Source organism: Halichoeres trimaculatus, unplaced genomic scaffold (genome assembly GCF_033239565.1).
Source record: "Halichoeres trimaculatus isolate MK-OKI-2021-1 unplaced genomic scaffold, fHalTri1.1 fHalTri1_scaffold_4, whole genome shotgun sequence".
Lineage (NCBI taxonomy): Eukaryota > Metazoa > Chordata > Actinopteri > Labriformes > Labridae > Halichoeres > Halichoeres trimaculatus.
Window position 1 is genome coordinate 27,192,805 of NW_027437182.1, and position 15,358 is coordinate 27,208,162.

Consider the following 15,358-nt stretch of genomic DNA (forward strand, 5'->3'; position numbering starts at 1 on the left):
TCGGGTTGATCAAGACACTGTGGAAGTGGATTAAGTGTTCAAGTGTACTATGACTCCCCCTGTCAGTCTAGCATATTAAACCTGACAGAACAGACTGTGTTCTTCTCTTCATCTGCTTCTCATTGACAAAGAGAGGAGGAAGAGTCAGAATGATAGAAAAGAAAACCAAAGGTTGTGTAATGTCTGTGCTCAAACACAGGAAGTTTCTTATTTATATATCTAGATGATTGTGACAGACAAGAGCCTGGTTATAACAGTTTGAATATACGTTACCTTGCATTCACTGCCCAGCTCTCTGATGGCCATTTCTAACCAGGGATGTCTCTGAGCAACAAATTTCCTTGCTGCTTGAATCAAAGTTTAAATTCCAAGTAACTGACTAGCTTTGAGGTAAAAAAAAAAAAAACAGTCACGTAAACTTGAGCTGAATGTGGGTCTGATTTAACCTGACACGCCAGACAGTTTCATATATCTACCACAGGAATATTTCACTAGTCCATCTGGGTAGGAGGGATGGGCGCATCGATCCAAATGTCAATAATATCAATACCAACATTGGTATTGATATCGAATGGTACCAGTGTAAAAACATTGATACTCTATTTTTTCTCTCCTGTATACACTGACTGCTGCGTTTCTTAAAAGTGGTGACCTGACTGTGTCTGTGCCACTGAGTCACAGCGTGGGGCAGCACACTCTTTCACTCCCCCTCCCGTGTTTTGATGTTGTATCGTCATGAGGCTCAGCGGTGCCAGGGAAACAAGCAAACATAGTGAAAACAAAATGAAAATAAGGAAACATAAAGATATAATAAGATAGGTGTTGCCGTAAAGATTGTGAAAAGAACAATGAATCTCCCACAAATATTAAAACAACCATACACATAAATAATATGTAGATCCTGATAACATTAAGTTAAAAAAAACACAGAAAATAAAAAAACGTAGTTAAATTAAAACAAATATACTGAATATCATATGGCTCAGACTCGACTAAATATATATCTTTTTTCAATTATTTTTTTTCAGTGTAAAAATTCCTTATACTTTATTATATATATAAAAAAAATAATGGGAGAACTTTATTTTTTTTTATTGTAGCCTTTAACTCTGTACCTCAAAAATATTTTGTTTTAATTTCACCTTTAAGTGCTCACTTGTTGCAGTTTATTTTCCTAAGAGCAGAAATCCACACAAAACAATGTTCAGGGGAAAATTTGTTTTGTTACTGTTCTGTTGTTTCTGAACATGTTTATCATGACACTAAATTTTGCAGTCAGCTTTAAACTTTGCCCAAATTCTGTCCTAGACTTTAACAACATAATCGAAAAAAAAAAAAAAAAAAAGAAAAATCACAAAACACCTACAGGCCAGCAGTTTGATGATACATCAACCTTTAATATTAAAAAGTAAAGGTATTGGTATCGTTATTGTTATTGTTATGGGCGATACTGGCCCTGTATTTACTTGGTATCGAATCGATACCAAAATTCCCAGTATCCCCCGCCTCTACTGGGCAGCAGCTCTTCAGATTTGTTTTTTTTAGAGGCAGGACCTCCAAAAAAATCAGCAGCTGGTGATTGGACGACCGATCTGATTGACACACTCACCACAGATCAATCCACGTGAAGCCACGGTATGATGTAGCTTATGTGCACCGCTGCTGAGAAACAATAGACAAACAACTACGGGAACAGCTGTGATTATGGCGTTAGACGACTGCTGCCATTTTTGTTTAACTTAAGAATCAAAGGAGCACTGTCAAGTATCAAAGTCTGCCGATGTCTCATCTGCTCATAACTTCCACCCGCCTCTCTTTCCTGATTGGACTGTTAAGAATTTAGCGGAGTGCATTTTTTGGTCAATGGAGCCTGGCAAGATGGATCTGCAGGATTTCAGAAACTGAATCAGGCCTCAGGTCCATCTGCTCTGCAAAGTTAGGTCTGATTAAACATACACACAGGTACACTACTGTGGACAGAATGTGGCATTATGTTTTTCCAGTAGTAAAAATAGTCTTTGTCTGTCAGACTCATTAGGAGTCCTACCAGGGTCCTACTGTTGTTTGGTGATGGCAAACCTTACCAAGGTTGTACACATTTGTGTCAGTTTTTTGGAAAATCTGAGGTATCTTTTTCTCATCAAGAGGGGAATATGAACTCTCTTTCACTTTAAAAGAACAGTTTTTGTGTCTTATTCTCATAGTGTGATCTTTGCCTCTCCATGAACTGTATTTGTGGCTCTGAGGTGTATAAACTGGGATCGGGCTCTGTCTCTGTCCTTCTGTTTTTCTGCAGCAGGCTGAATAAACTTGCGTGAAATTGAACATTTCTCGTCCTGATTTGCCGTGAAATGGTGTGCTTGTGTGGGATTACAGTGTGTTAGCGTCAGTATTGTATAAAACAGGGCGAGAGGAAGAGGAGGAGGAGGAGGAGGAGAGGAAGTTTGGTCCACCTCCTCCTCCTTTTGCTTTTCCAGTCTATTAGACAGTCATAGCCCTGTGCAATTTGGACAAACTCTGTGGTGAAGACAGACACATATGGAAACACAAACACACTTCATACACACAAGCATTGAGTTACAAGTGCATGCTCACAGAGAGAGCGAGTGTGTACCAAGTGCGGCACAGGAAGGAGGAAGGACATGAAAGCTAAACAAACAGAGATCAGTGACAGTGGTGGAAGGCGAGCTGCCATCAAATGAAAGAAAAGAGAGGGGAGCAGGAGGGATAAAGGGCTGATGGTGAACTGTATAATCTAGAGATTTGTCACTGGGAGTGCATAACCTGGGTGGGGGAAAGAGAGGAAGGCTGATGATTGAAGGTTTGAGAACTGATGGAAGATGAAGAGATGTTCCTGAGTTGTTTTTGGATGGTTTGGGGAAGGGCCGAGGATGGAGGGGCTTTGGGAGGATGAACAGCAAAGATGGTGGAGGGTAAAACTGTCCAGCTGTGCTCCAGACTGGTTTGAAGGAAAAAGAATGGAGGAAGGAGGAGCAGGACGTGCAGGCAATAGGTCTGCTCCCTCCTCTTCTCCATACCTCTTCTCATTAACCACAAACATCTGGCCTTTTGTGTCTTTCTCTGACTTGTTCCTTACATTACACCCCCTGCTATGCCTCTTCCACTTTTTATTTTTCTTCTTTTCTTCCCATGCTGTCTCTCATTTATTTCCACATATTTTCTTCCCCCTCCTGCTCCATTTACTATCACTTCTATACTGACACACACTTAAACACATATGCCTGACGTGCAGATGTTAACTCCTACATAAAAACCTCTCAATCATGTCCCTTTGATATGAAAGTATGCTGTTTTATAGCTGAAGTCAGCTGCATTACACACTGTGCTACTAAAGTGTCCAGTTCTCTGTGGGGGAAATCCATTCCACCTGTCAGATACTACAAAAGAGAACAATTCAGACTTGGATGCTTGCTGAGACACTTAAACTTAAAAAATAATACTACATAAATCTGAGCAGAAAATGTGTTTTGTTTAAGCAAGAATCTGTCCGTCTTGGCATTATATTTTTTGAATACTACCAGGATGATGTGATTGGCCGGCTCACTCGCAAGCCACAGAGATCTGTCTTTTTACAGAGCTGATTTCAGTCACATGGACCAGCTGATTGTTTGGACATTTTCTCAATCTGGATCCGCTTTTTCCTCCATTACACAATTTATGTTCATGCGGGAGATTATGTGATGCTCTCATGTTTCAGCTGGGTCTCAGATGTGGACCATACCAAAGACAAATCATTCCTTGGGACTCACTCCGTCTAAACAGATTAGTCCAACCAAAGCAGGCCGGAGGAGATAAGGGAGCTGTTTGACTTTAGTTTGAGGCAGAAGAGGCTTGGTTTAAGCACGCATGGCTGTTTAGACCCGCTCCCAGCTGAGGAAAGACCCAGTTCATCTGGTTTGGATAACATCAAACGTTAAAAAAAAAAATTGGTCGAATTAAATGAAAGGGGTTTTTTTTCATACGAAACAAATATGTGTCTTGTAAGGTCCTCCTTCTTAAAACAGTTGCAAAAATGAATCTGATGGTAGCTGAGTTTAACTCCTCCAAACACACCATTAAAAGTTTAACATCTCAGGGATTTCAAGGAGATAATTTTACAGACCATAACAGCTTAAGTGAAGGCTACACTTTAACACTTTGTAAAAGTAGTGACAATTGTAGCAGCCTCTTAAAATACCAGTGGTGTTAACACAAAGAGAGCCATTTCACCTAGTTTGCACTGAGGCTGAAGTCCCAGATTTTTAACCGACGAAGTGGAAGAAAAAATGAATTCAAACTCATACTAGCTTTACAGATAAGAGAAAAACAATGATTGTTTTTGTCAATGCAATATGTTAACATGGAAAGAGAAGTCAGTTGTCCTCTTTCATTTGTTGATGTTAGTGTTTGTTTGCTTCAAAACTGGTATTGCATCATGTGTTTAAATCAAGCTGCAACATCCGGTCTACGAATATGAGACAATGCTGAAGTGCTAAAATCTGCTGTTTCTCAAGTGTTCACTTGAGGCTGTCTCCGGAAGTAGCAGAAGTCACATACACACTAAGCCAAAAAAAAAACTGTTTTCAAAGCAGAAATTAACCTATTTACAGCCTGGTTCAAAAAACATCCCCTGTCTGAGTCGCTAATTTTACTAACAGCACACACTGTAGGGGGGGTGATTTTTTTTTTTCATACGCGGCTGTTCACAGGATTTAAGATCGCAAGCTTACCCAATTAGAGGCATAGCTCAGGGTCACATGACCGACAGGCCTCCTTTAGCTTTAGGTGAAGCCCTTGCCATTACCAATATGGCCGCTATAGCCGATGTGCTTTATTTTCCGCTTCAGAAACAGACGGGTGACATTGGCGAGACTACGTCCATGTTTCATACAGTCTATGGTTTAATTGTGGTCTTGTCCAACTTACAAATAACCTTTTGTTGTTCTTTTGTGTGAATTTGTCTTAAAGTGATTCTCCGGGATGGAACAAGTTGGGTCCTATCACAAGGTTTAGGGCAGAAATTACCCCTACAGCAGTGTTTTTGTGCAGCAGAAGCCCAGAGCGCACGCACCAAAGACCCCCTCCCTGCTCCTCTGCCGGTTTCCTCTGCACTCAGACGGGGCCATATTTTACTTGACCAAAAACACAAATAAACGGACTCCCACCAAAAAAATCTGATATCGGTCTGCATTCAGGCTTTATTTAGAGAAATTTCAGCGCGTTACTTTCACACAAAAACACCTCTTGTTATGGATTTACCTTCTGAAAGAATCTTTATATTGAAAGTATATGTGGTTACACAGAGGACAAGTTCACATTTCTTTTTATACTTCATGTTGAAGTCTGACAAAGTTTTTTTTTTTCTAAATTCTGGCTTTTTTCTTCGAATTAGTTCTGAGAACAATAGAAAGATTTTCAGGGAAATACAAGAATTTAGAAAAAAAAAAGACTTTAAAAGAGGGCTGCATGGTGGTGCATGGTGTAGCCTCACAGCAAGAAGGTCACTGGTTCAATTCCCGGCTTTGCCGGTGGGCCTTCGAGTGTGGAGTTTGCATGTTCTCCCTGTGCATGTATGGGTTCTCTCCAGCTTCCTCCCACAGTCCAAAAACATGCTAATCATGTTAATTGGTCGCTCTAAATTCTCTATAGGTGTGACTGTGTGCCTGAAAAATTGTCTTTGTGTCAGCTCTTTGATCACCTTGCACCCAATCCAGGGTGTACCCCACCTCTCACCCTGAGACAGCTGGGATATGCTTCAGACACCCATGGCCCTGCACAGGGGAAGTGGGATGGAAAATCAATGAAAGAATGAATGAATCAAAAAGAAATTGTGGTCCTATCCTCTTTTTACCAACATGATTTAAGCTTAGCTAAAAAATATACTCTTTTTTTTTTGCACCATCAAAAGCTGTCTTGTAACCTTTTCATTCAACTACTTTATTTAGATTAGTGGGAATATCAAAATTCCTGATGCCAGTTATGAAGCCAGTGGTATAAGCGGGATGAGCGGAAAAATGCTATATATTTCTTAGGTGAATGAATGTGACTACAGCATTTATGATTTGGTATTATTACTCCTTTTAGCTCTGTTTTAGTCTCCTCCAGCTGGGGAGACAGAACTTTTCTCTCAGCAAATCAATGCAATATTATTTATCATCAACTGGTTTCCTTCTCAACAACTGTGTCTTGGTGCTGGGCCAAAAAAAAGGCTTTTAAGTTTTGCTATAGAATAAAAAACGTGCATAAGCAAAAACAAAACAACAGGCTTAAAGATACAGAAACACTAAACTGTGTAAAAAGTGGGGATCCCTGAGTTAGACCTAACCCTCCTCATAGTGACTGGAAATACAGCCCTGGCAGATTCTCAGCTCTTACTGCCCGTTAACTGTATCCACTTTTTCCCGTAATGCTCTGCCCTGTTGTGCTGACATATTTACACACAGACATATTTCTGTTCAGCAGCTCTGAGCCCTTGATGTCAAGAGAAAACAAAAATTAGCACAATTTCCTCCCATCATTTCCCCCTTCTCTTTCACGCCCACTCCCTCCCTGCTCGTGGGTATTCACAATGAGGGCACAGCTGTGTGCTTTTTAACTCCGGATCAAGTGATACTTTATTATTTTCTCTGTTTTCTGGAGGAGCAGGAAAGCTGGGATGACGGGTGTAGCAGAACTGCCAAGTCAAACAGCGGGTTTTATTTGTGGACAAGTGTAGTGGGGACACCCGCTACCCCATTCACTAGAGACCCTTATTAAGAGGAGAGACAGGAGGGTTGGATAATGTGTGTGTGTGTGTGTGTGTGTGTGTGTGTGTGTGTGTGCACCTATTGGTTATTAGGTGCTATTGGAAGGAAAGACTAAAAGCAAGATAAGAGTAAGCTAAATACAAAAAAAAGGATGGTAGCAGGCTGTTCAGTTCCAGGAAGGACAGACAGAAAAAAACCCCACAAAAAAAAAGTTTGATATTAAGATTCCAACCATTCTATGCAAAACAAAAAGAGGGATATCTCCCATCATTAGATCCTCACCCCCTGCCTCAGAGAGGAAATAAGACAGGATGGAAGGAAGCAGGAGGTGGAAGAAAAGGAGGCTTTCTGAGGGAGCTGTTAGCAGCAGGCCTCTGCCACCAGGATTGTCCCTCTGGTAATCCCTGGATTTCCTAAACTGAGACAGGAGGTAGACCGGGCCGGGTGAGAGACTTAGTGGGCAGGAGAAAGTGAGAGAAAAGGGGAAAGAGAAAAAGGAAATGGGAAGAGTAAGGATGGCGGAGAGAAAGGAGAAACAATATTTATAATGCAGGCGCCATCTTGAGTGGAAAGCATCTGAATTTTCTTCTCTTTTCTTCAATATGTGGTTTGTTTACATGAATTACTCGAAGAAGAATGTGGTGTTTATAATTATTAGCATGTGTGCAAGGGTGGTTGTATTTATGTCTGTATGTGTGTGTGTGTATAGCGGGTATCAACGTGGATAAAGCTTTGGAAGAAAGGGAGGCCCTGGGTTGGCTGTAGCTCATGCCAAATGGGATGAGATGAAAGAGTTGCTCACCTTCAAATAAAAAAACGATACAGAGAGAGAAAGGGGTGTCAAACAGCTGTAAAACTATTCCTGCAATGCTCTGGCTTTATAAGTTTAAGTTATTTTTATGCTTGGCCGGTAAGTCCTCAACAGATCACGAGATTAGCAAAGACAGAAAGAAAGGAAAGTCTCGGTGACCCTGCTGATAAAACTGAGACAACAGTGAGGCTATCGTGTGAGACTGTCCAGACCACTTTGATGCTGTCTTGTGTGTCACCATATGTCCACTGTAATGTAGTCAGAGTGCTTTTTCAGAGGGAGCATGGACTCAAAGGTCAGACAACAGCAGGCTTTTAAAATACCCTCTCACATCCACATTCAGGCATGAAGTCAAACTGAGAGAGAACAGGTTAAAAGAAGACGAAGCAGAGGTGGTTCTTAAGAATTCGTTTGCAGCTCTGCCCACGAAGAGAAGACACACACACAAATTGGTAACCTAGCTTTTTTGGGGAAGCTCTTTCTGTAACAGGGACAAGCTATCACACTGCTCCTATTCTTGGGCTGTCCTGGATGTTATTTCAACTCCCTACCTCCTTCCCTTCAGTCACCCCAGGGTGCTGCAAACCCAATCCCTTCTCTTCGTCTATAACCTAGAGGGGGAGACTCACTCAGCCCAGAGGAACCCAGCAGTGCGTGTCCCGGGTCAGGGGTCCAGCTCTTCTCTTTCCCGGGCGATGAAACACAAGTGGCTCTCAGGGAGACGAGAGCGGTGGAGGGGAAAGCACCACCCTGAGACTGTTTGTACTGTTTTCTTTATCAGGGGGGGATTGAATAACCGGAGATAACAAGAAAGAAAGAAGTGTATTCCCACTTGGCTTGTATGGTCTGTTTTCAAAGGTACAATGCTTTTAAGAACTGAATAATCCCTGTTGCCCTCTCTGTTTTTCTCTATCAATTTCTCTTTATGTCTCAACCACTATGGCGCCTATTTGGTCCAGTTAAGGTCAGGCAGATGGCTAAACACCAATGAGTCTGTCTCTGCTTAAGATTTCCTAAGGTTTTCTGTCAGGGCTTGATTGAGGTGGAGGAATGAACGGTCTCTTCAAAGGTCACAAAGACTACAGTGTTACCCTGCTCTGCTGTACATGTAAAGAGTCAGACAGCTTTTCGTGATTGGTCCCTATGTTGGATGGTTGGATGTCTGAATGGCTGGTTGGTTGTTAGCAGAAAAAAACTCTGGTGCACATCCACACTTGTTGTTCATAAACACTTCTGCCATTGTTTAAATGTTATAAATGCATAATGAGCTAGAAAAGCACTCAGAGAGCGCAGATCTCCACTAAGCATATTGCGATACTTCAGTCCTACTTTAATGTTATACTCCCAGCAGACTGTCTGCTACTATTTGGTGTTAGTTGCAGTTTTGTACGACAATTTGTTTCCCGACAGTGCTGAAAATGATGATGACCCAGTACATATTTCATATTCCAGATCTTAGTATCCAGAATATTGCCAGGATCTGGATCATACTTTAACATATATCAGAAATTATGGTGACCTTGTCTTGTACTGTTCTGCAAGGCAATCCAACCATTTATCGTAGAGTTATATACACATATGGTGAAAACGGCCCTATCTCACAGTGATAAAGAATACTTTAAAATAATCCTGGATCCAGACGGTGAACCAGGTCACCTCCAAAAGTGAATCACTTCTTCTTTATCTCATTTTGAACATTTCCTGAAAATTTCATCGAGATCCGTTCGTTACTGTTTGAGTTATGTTGCTCATAGACAAACAGACAAACTCTCTCAAAGACATAACCTCCTTGGCGGAAGTAATAAAAAATCCCCACTGTAGTTGCAAGCCTCCAGGTGATGCTCTTCCACTCACCCCCTCACGGTGCCCCAGATATTATTTTTTCTCTCTTCTATGTCTGTCAAAAAATACGTTTTTGGATTGTCTTTCATTGTTTTTTTGCAGTTAAAACATAAGTTTGAGTTTAGAGCCTTCAACAAGAGACGTTGTGTTAGATACTGACAATTTTTTATTTGCTCCTGCCACGTCTTCAATCTAGAAATAACAAAAGCAGACAGACATAAACAGAAAGTGTGATGTAATCAAAGCTGTTAAAAAGAAAGAGAAATGTTTCATTTTTGCCTCCTGGAGTTTGGCACACTCGACAGGATTCTCGTGCTTATTTGACCCTGATTCAGCCCTCCCTAAAATCAGCAGAGCAATCCAATCCAGGATCAAGGTTGGCGCTTGAGTGGGTAAAGACTCAATCTTAAGCATCACCATCAGCCTCCAGACTCGCTAGAGGTGCCCTGATAATTTCCAAACCTGTTTGATACTCATTGGGATGATTACGCCTCTCATTTTCACTGTGAATGACTGTGGATAGCCAACCTCAGAGAGCTGCCTACAAGGGACTGAAAATAGTCAGAAGTTATCAGAGATTAAAATAGAGCCACCTCTAATCAACCACTTTTTCATCCAGATGCATTTAGTCTTTCTCATTGCAAATAATGGCTACAGCCAGCAGCACCACACCAGTCTCCATTTTTTGTGCTTTTGTTCACATTCATTTTCTTGTGAGGTAATGTAGGATCACATGGTGTGTTGCTCTCTCTGGTCTGATGATCTTGATGAAATCTGATAGTGTGTGTTGGTCATTATTTTCAGATCTCGTAGCTTGTGTGAGTGTGTAAAAGATTTAAGAGAAGATAATCGTTGATGATTCTCTTCATGTGTGTAAAACAACTTGATTTCAGGATCATCTAAGATTTTTAAGATCCCATAGTGTGAGCCAGGCTTCAGAAGCTGTTTCCTTCACTCCCTCTCTCTCTATTTCTTTATTATTTTTAAGAAGTCTTTATTCACATTTGATTTTTTTTCCCCTAAATACTCAAATCTAAATTCAGAGGATTTTTGAGTAGAGAATAACTTTTCAAAAGAAGTAGAAGATGAGTAAAACACATTGTCAAAGTTGCTATGAGGAGGATCTGTTTAAATTGTACTCCCTTGCCACCTTGTGGCCTGGAGTCTCCACACACTGTCGTAAATTACTTTTAGTGAGGTGTGTGCTTGTTTTGGAATTAAATGGGAATCGGATCAAAACAAACTTACTTTGTTCAAGACAACTTTTTACTGGATATAACGCGAGTTAAGTTATTTATCAGTACAGTTAAGTAGCACTACGGTTTAAATAGTGACACCAAGTAAACGTTTTAGCACCGGGCTATATGTTAGCCCATTGCTAAAACGTATCTGTAGGCTAACGTGACAACAAGTAAACACTGTCAGTTTGTAAGTAGTTTAGCAGCCGTTTATATTTAGCACAGCTGGCAGTCTTGTGCTCTAATGTCCCTAATGTGTAACATTAGTAAATCCTGGTTAGTTACGTCCTGCAAGTCATCTACCAATCAGAGCTAACATAACCTCACTCTTCATTTTATTGATAGACTCTCAAGTTGGAACAGACCACTGCAGAATAACTGCTGACTGTGGGTTGGAATAGATATCACAAACAGTTTAGCCTGTGTATAGAGTGATACAGCCCGAGCTAAAGGCTAATTAGCTTAACTAGCCTTTAGCTAAAGGCTAATTAGTCTTTAGCTTGGGCTGTATCACCCTCCTGTTTAGCTTTCTTCTGCTCTTCTGTCCTTTTTGTCTGACAGTTTGGCTCCTGTGTCCATCATCACTACAAAATTAGTCACAGAAATTGTTTTTAGCAGAGAAAAAAACAGATCTCTGTGTTTTATCTTTTCTCTCCATTAAACTTAATCAGCTGGCATGGTGTTGTCATAGAGACCTAGATGTGCCATAAATCAATCTGATCCTGGTCGACCAGGGGAAGCTAAAAAGTAGCAATTTGAAATAACCTGTAACCAGCAATATTGGCGCTGATAATCTTATTTTAAAGTGTGGATTTTGATCAGGCATATGTAGAAGAGAGACTTTTTAAAGATTACTTTCAAACTCCTCACAGCCCCTTTAAGTGACCTGTGTTACACAAGTCTTCAAAACTAGACTTAAAAGAAAGGAATGAATCAATATAGAGAAGGAAAGCTGGAATAAGTCTGGGATATACAGAAGAACAAACTTTCTCAAATGTCCTGCCATGCTCTCATGCACCTGACTGCCTGGTTATGCCCCATACCAATGCCAGAATCCATGCCAGTACACACACCTCACTCAATCTCTCCACAACACAACGGAGGGAAATCACCTCCATCTGTACAACACATGCTTCTTTTAAGAACAAGGCTTTGTTTGTCTTCTACCATTCTTTCACGCTTTCAACTCTCCCCTGCTTTTGTTCTTTGACCTCTGTATTCCTCATACAACTCCTCTTCTCCTTTCTTCTTTCTTGTGTTCTCTTTTTTTGTCTGTTTGCATGTTTGCACGGCTGTGGGAAATTTTCCTCATGGCTTCACCCACAGCTTCGAGGGGAGAAGTGAGTAATAAATGAAGAAATTAAAAAGGTACAAAGGCAAAGCTGACACTGATTAAGGAAACTGTTTTGTTTTGTTTTTTATCTGTTTCATACTTTTCATTACAACTATCAAAGCAATCACACTTTGACCAGCTTCAAAAGCTTTGATAGTTGGAGTAATGCTGAGTTTAATATTTTATATTCCTTGCCAGAGTCTGGCCTTCACAGTTTGACACTTCTCTCAGTAAAATCACAGCCTGAAGCCCTTTAGCTCGAACCATCACTCACATACTCTACTGCAGATTTAAGGAGGTATAATCGAGGAGTGATGCAGTCCACAAAGTGAGCTCTCAGTTCCAGGACCCTGTCATCGACACCTACTCCTGCTTTAGATCAGGAAAACCTTCAAACAAGCAAAACACTATTGACAGCAAACAGCCAGGATTTAATGCACTTCAAGGTCAATAGCTGGAGTAAGCACACGCGTTGATAAACAACATTTTGTGAAACATGAAAGATTTCCTATTCTGTGTGTGTGTGTGTGTGCGTGTGTGTGTTGATCCCACTCTTGCCCCAACCTTTTTTTCACTGTTTTCCCTCCAACACTCGCTAATGAATTTTTGGAGAGCTGCTCTCAGATTGAGGTTCCAAGAGCGTCCGTGTGCTTTGCTCCTTCCAGCTTTGTTCTAATAAAACTTTTTTTTTTAATTACAATGAGAGTTTCGCACGCATGCCTCAGATGAGATGAGAAAACAAAATAAGAAACCTTCTGTAGTAAACTGTTGTGAGGAATGTCCACAGTAGTTTACTCTGTGAAGGGGCCTGGCTGCAGAGTGAGTGGACCACTTAATAGTAAATAAGAACACCCGCTATGTCAGTCAAGACATGCCTGCACACACACACACATGCACACACATATTTAAAGGTATATTCCAATGCAAGCACACAGACATGAGGAATGTTTGCATTTTTCCCCCTGCTTTGCAGTGATTGACGTGCGCTTTCATTCGGCCCAGCACAAACTCCGCAGCCATGGTTACAGCTGCAGAGATGTTCTCTTCCCAGGAGACAGACAATATTGAAATAACAACTCCCTTAACTACACATCCAACCACATCCCTCCTCCCTCCTTAACACGCATCGTCTGCTGCACTCACACTCCTGTCTGTCATGTCTGGTGCACTTTGCCATGTGAAGGGAAACTCCTGGAGCTGGCAGAGCTACAAACAGCCTGGCAGGTGTTTTAACTTTGCCAGCTCCGTCCCCCTGACTCAGCTGAAGGTCTGCTTTGGTGTTTCTCTTGGAAAAACTGTTGAGACGTGGCAGAGTGCCCTGAAGGTCAAGGACTGGGAGCAGTGGCAACTCACTGGCACAAATTCAGCTCACAGAAGTAGCTACTGTAGCTTGTTAGCCACCAGCTGAAATCAACGTATCGAGGCCTGGCATTGCACCTCAACCTGACCTCAAGTTTGGAGCAACAGAGGAATCTCACTGGAGATAGGAATGGAAAGTAAAATGAGATATAGTGGCATTACTGCAACACCACAGGGGGGCTTCAGGGTTTAAGGAGTTTTGTGGTGAGATATGGGCTGAGAAAAGAAAGTCTCATTTTTTGCAGGGCTGAAATGGTCACAGATTTAGTCTAGACCCATTCCTGGATCACGCACCTCTGGCATGGAGACAGTGCGGCGCTGAGCATGGCAGAAAAACTGCTTGATGAAACAAATCAAAAATGTTAAAAAAAAAAAAGGTTAGACTCACTGTGGGGAGGGAGGAGAGGAAGGGTTTGGGATTAGGAGCAGGCTGACTTATTTTTCAGTGAGATGGAGAAAAAGGATGAGGAAAAGAACAATGGAAAGATGGTGGTTCATCAGTTGTCTCTTTGCATTACGACCAAAAGCCAAAATGAACCCACAAGAATGGCTAGCAAACACAATGACCTCAGAGGGAGAGATGGGGGAGGAAGGGTGGGGAGTCACAAGGTTGAGCTTAGAGCTTGGGTGTGATTATCCCAGTGGAAAGGTTACCTGGAGTTGAAACATTCAATATGCAAGATACGGGCATTTATGATTGCGAAAACATAGCTTAATTGCTTGAGTTACGACCCAGACTTCTGACATGGGGCTCAATCAGTTGTGCAGCTGGACCGGCCTTACACTACTCCACAAATCATCAGAGCCTGGATGCTGACACCCTCCCTGCAGGATACTCTGTTCTGGTTGGGTTTCTTGATAATTAGGATCACAGAAATGGATATTTCGGGTGTGGTTTAAAATTATCACGAGCTGAGTCAGTGGCTGTAATGAAGTCAGCTGATAAGTACTTGGTGCAATGTAGAACTTGAGAGAATTTTTTGCTGCTCGCTGACAGAAAATTACACCTCTGGTTCCTGTAAGAGAGCTTAACTGTGACTGACAGCTCAGTCCCAGCGGCCAGGCCAGTCAGAGGTGGCCTGGGATTGTAGAGGGCGGGTACTGGGGGGTTAACCCTTGGTATCTTGGACAGCTGTAGCGTCCTTGGGCTGGCTGGCGGCTGCAGACTATAAATTCTCTCTTAAGAGGGTTTACTTTTGATTTTAATGGGTGCTGTAAATTTACGGCACCCTGGCCTGCTGAAAGAGAAAGAAGGGTTGTTTTTAAAGGGTCCTGCTCTCTCTTTCTCTCACTTCAGCTCTCACTTTCTTTCGATGATTTTTTTCCTTCCTTCTGTAAAAAGCCCGTGGAGTTCTGCCATGTATTTTGTGGTCTGCATTTACCTGCAGTCAGCCTGTAAGGAAAATATATGAAAATATCCGGAAAGCAAAGAAAATTCTGTGAAAGAAGTTAAATTTCAGAGACGTGAAATAACATCATTGTATATCCAAGTCATATTATGGGCCTATTTTAAAAGATCAACGCTGGGAATCCTGGCACAGCTTCTTCCTCTTTGCAGCAAACTGTTTTTAAGTGCTTGAGACCAGAGAAAAACTGACTTTGTGGATGCATAAAGTAACAGCTCCTTTCCTGTCATGCTGTGTGTCTCTCCCCTGAAGGTGCTGTTTGCTTTGAACCAAACGCTCCTGCAGCATGAGGGTGTCCGAGCGGGCAGCCTGCAAGGCTCTTACACCACTGAGGACCTCATTACCCACTACAACTGTGGTGACCTCAGCTCCATCATCTTCAACCATGACACCTCACAGGTCAGTCTCAACATTTAGATTGCAGATGACTAACTTGTATAAATGGTTCTTCAAGGGCTGGCAAAGAGCTATTTCTAGGCCTGGGTAACAGTCAATAAATCAATTAATCGTTCAATAAATGAAATTAACTCAACAATTTGGCCAGCCTGTTTGTTTTTGTAGTTGGAATAAAGCTTATGAAGCCACATGTATGAGAGGAGAAACGTCACAAAATAAATTCTGCA

At 41.6% G+C, this 15,358-nt stretch overlaps 1 protein-coding gene across 1 annotated transcript in view; it reads left to right on the top strand.

Annotated features, from left to right (window-relative positions):
• The window catches only part of trabd2b (TraB domain containing 2B), an 85,602-nt gene that overhangs the window by 32,202 nt on the left and 38,042 nt on the right, over nt 1–15,358 (top strand). Inside the window, exon 3 of the mRNA XM_074668566.1 lies at nt 14,988–15,134. Coding sequence (XP_074524667.1) covers nt 14,988–15,134 — 147 coding nt within the window. The remainder of the gene's footprint in view (nt 1–14,987; nt 15,135–15,358) is intronic.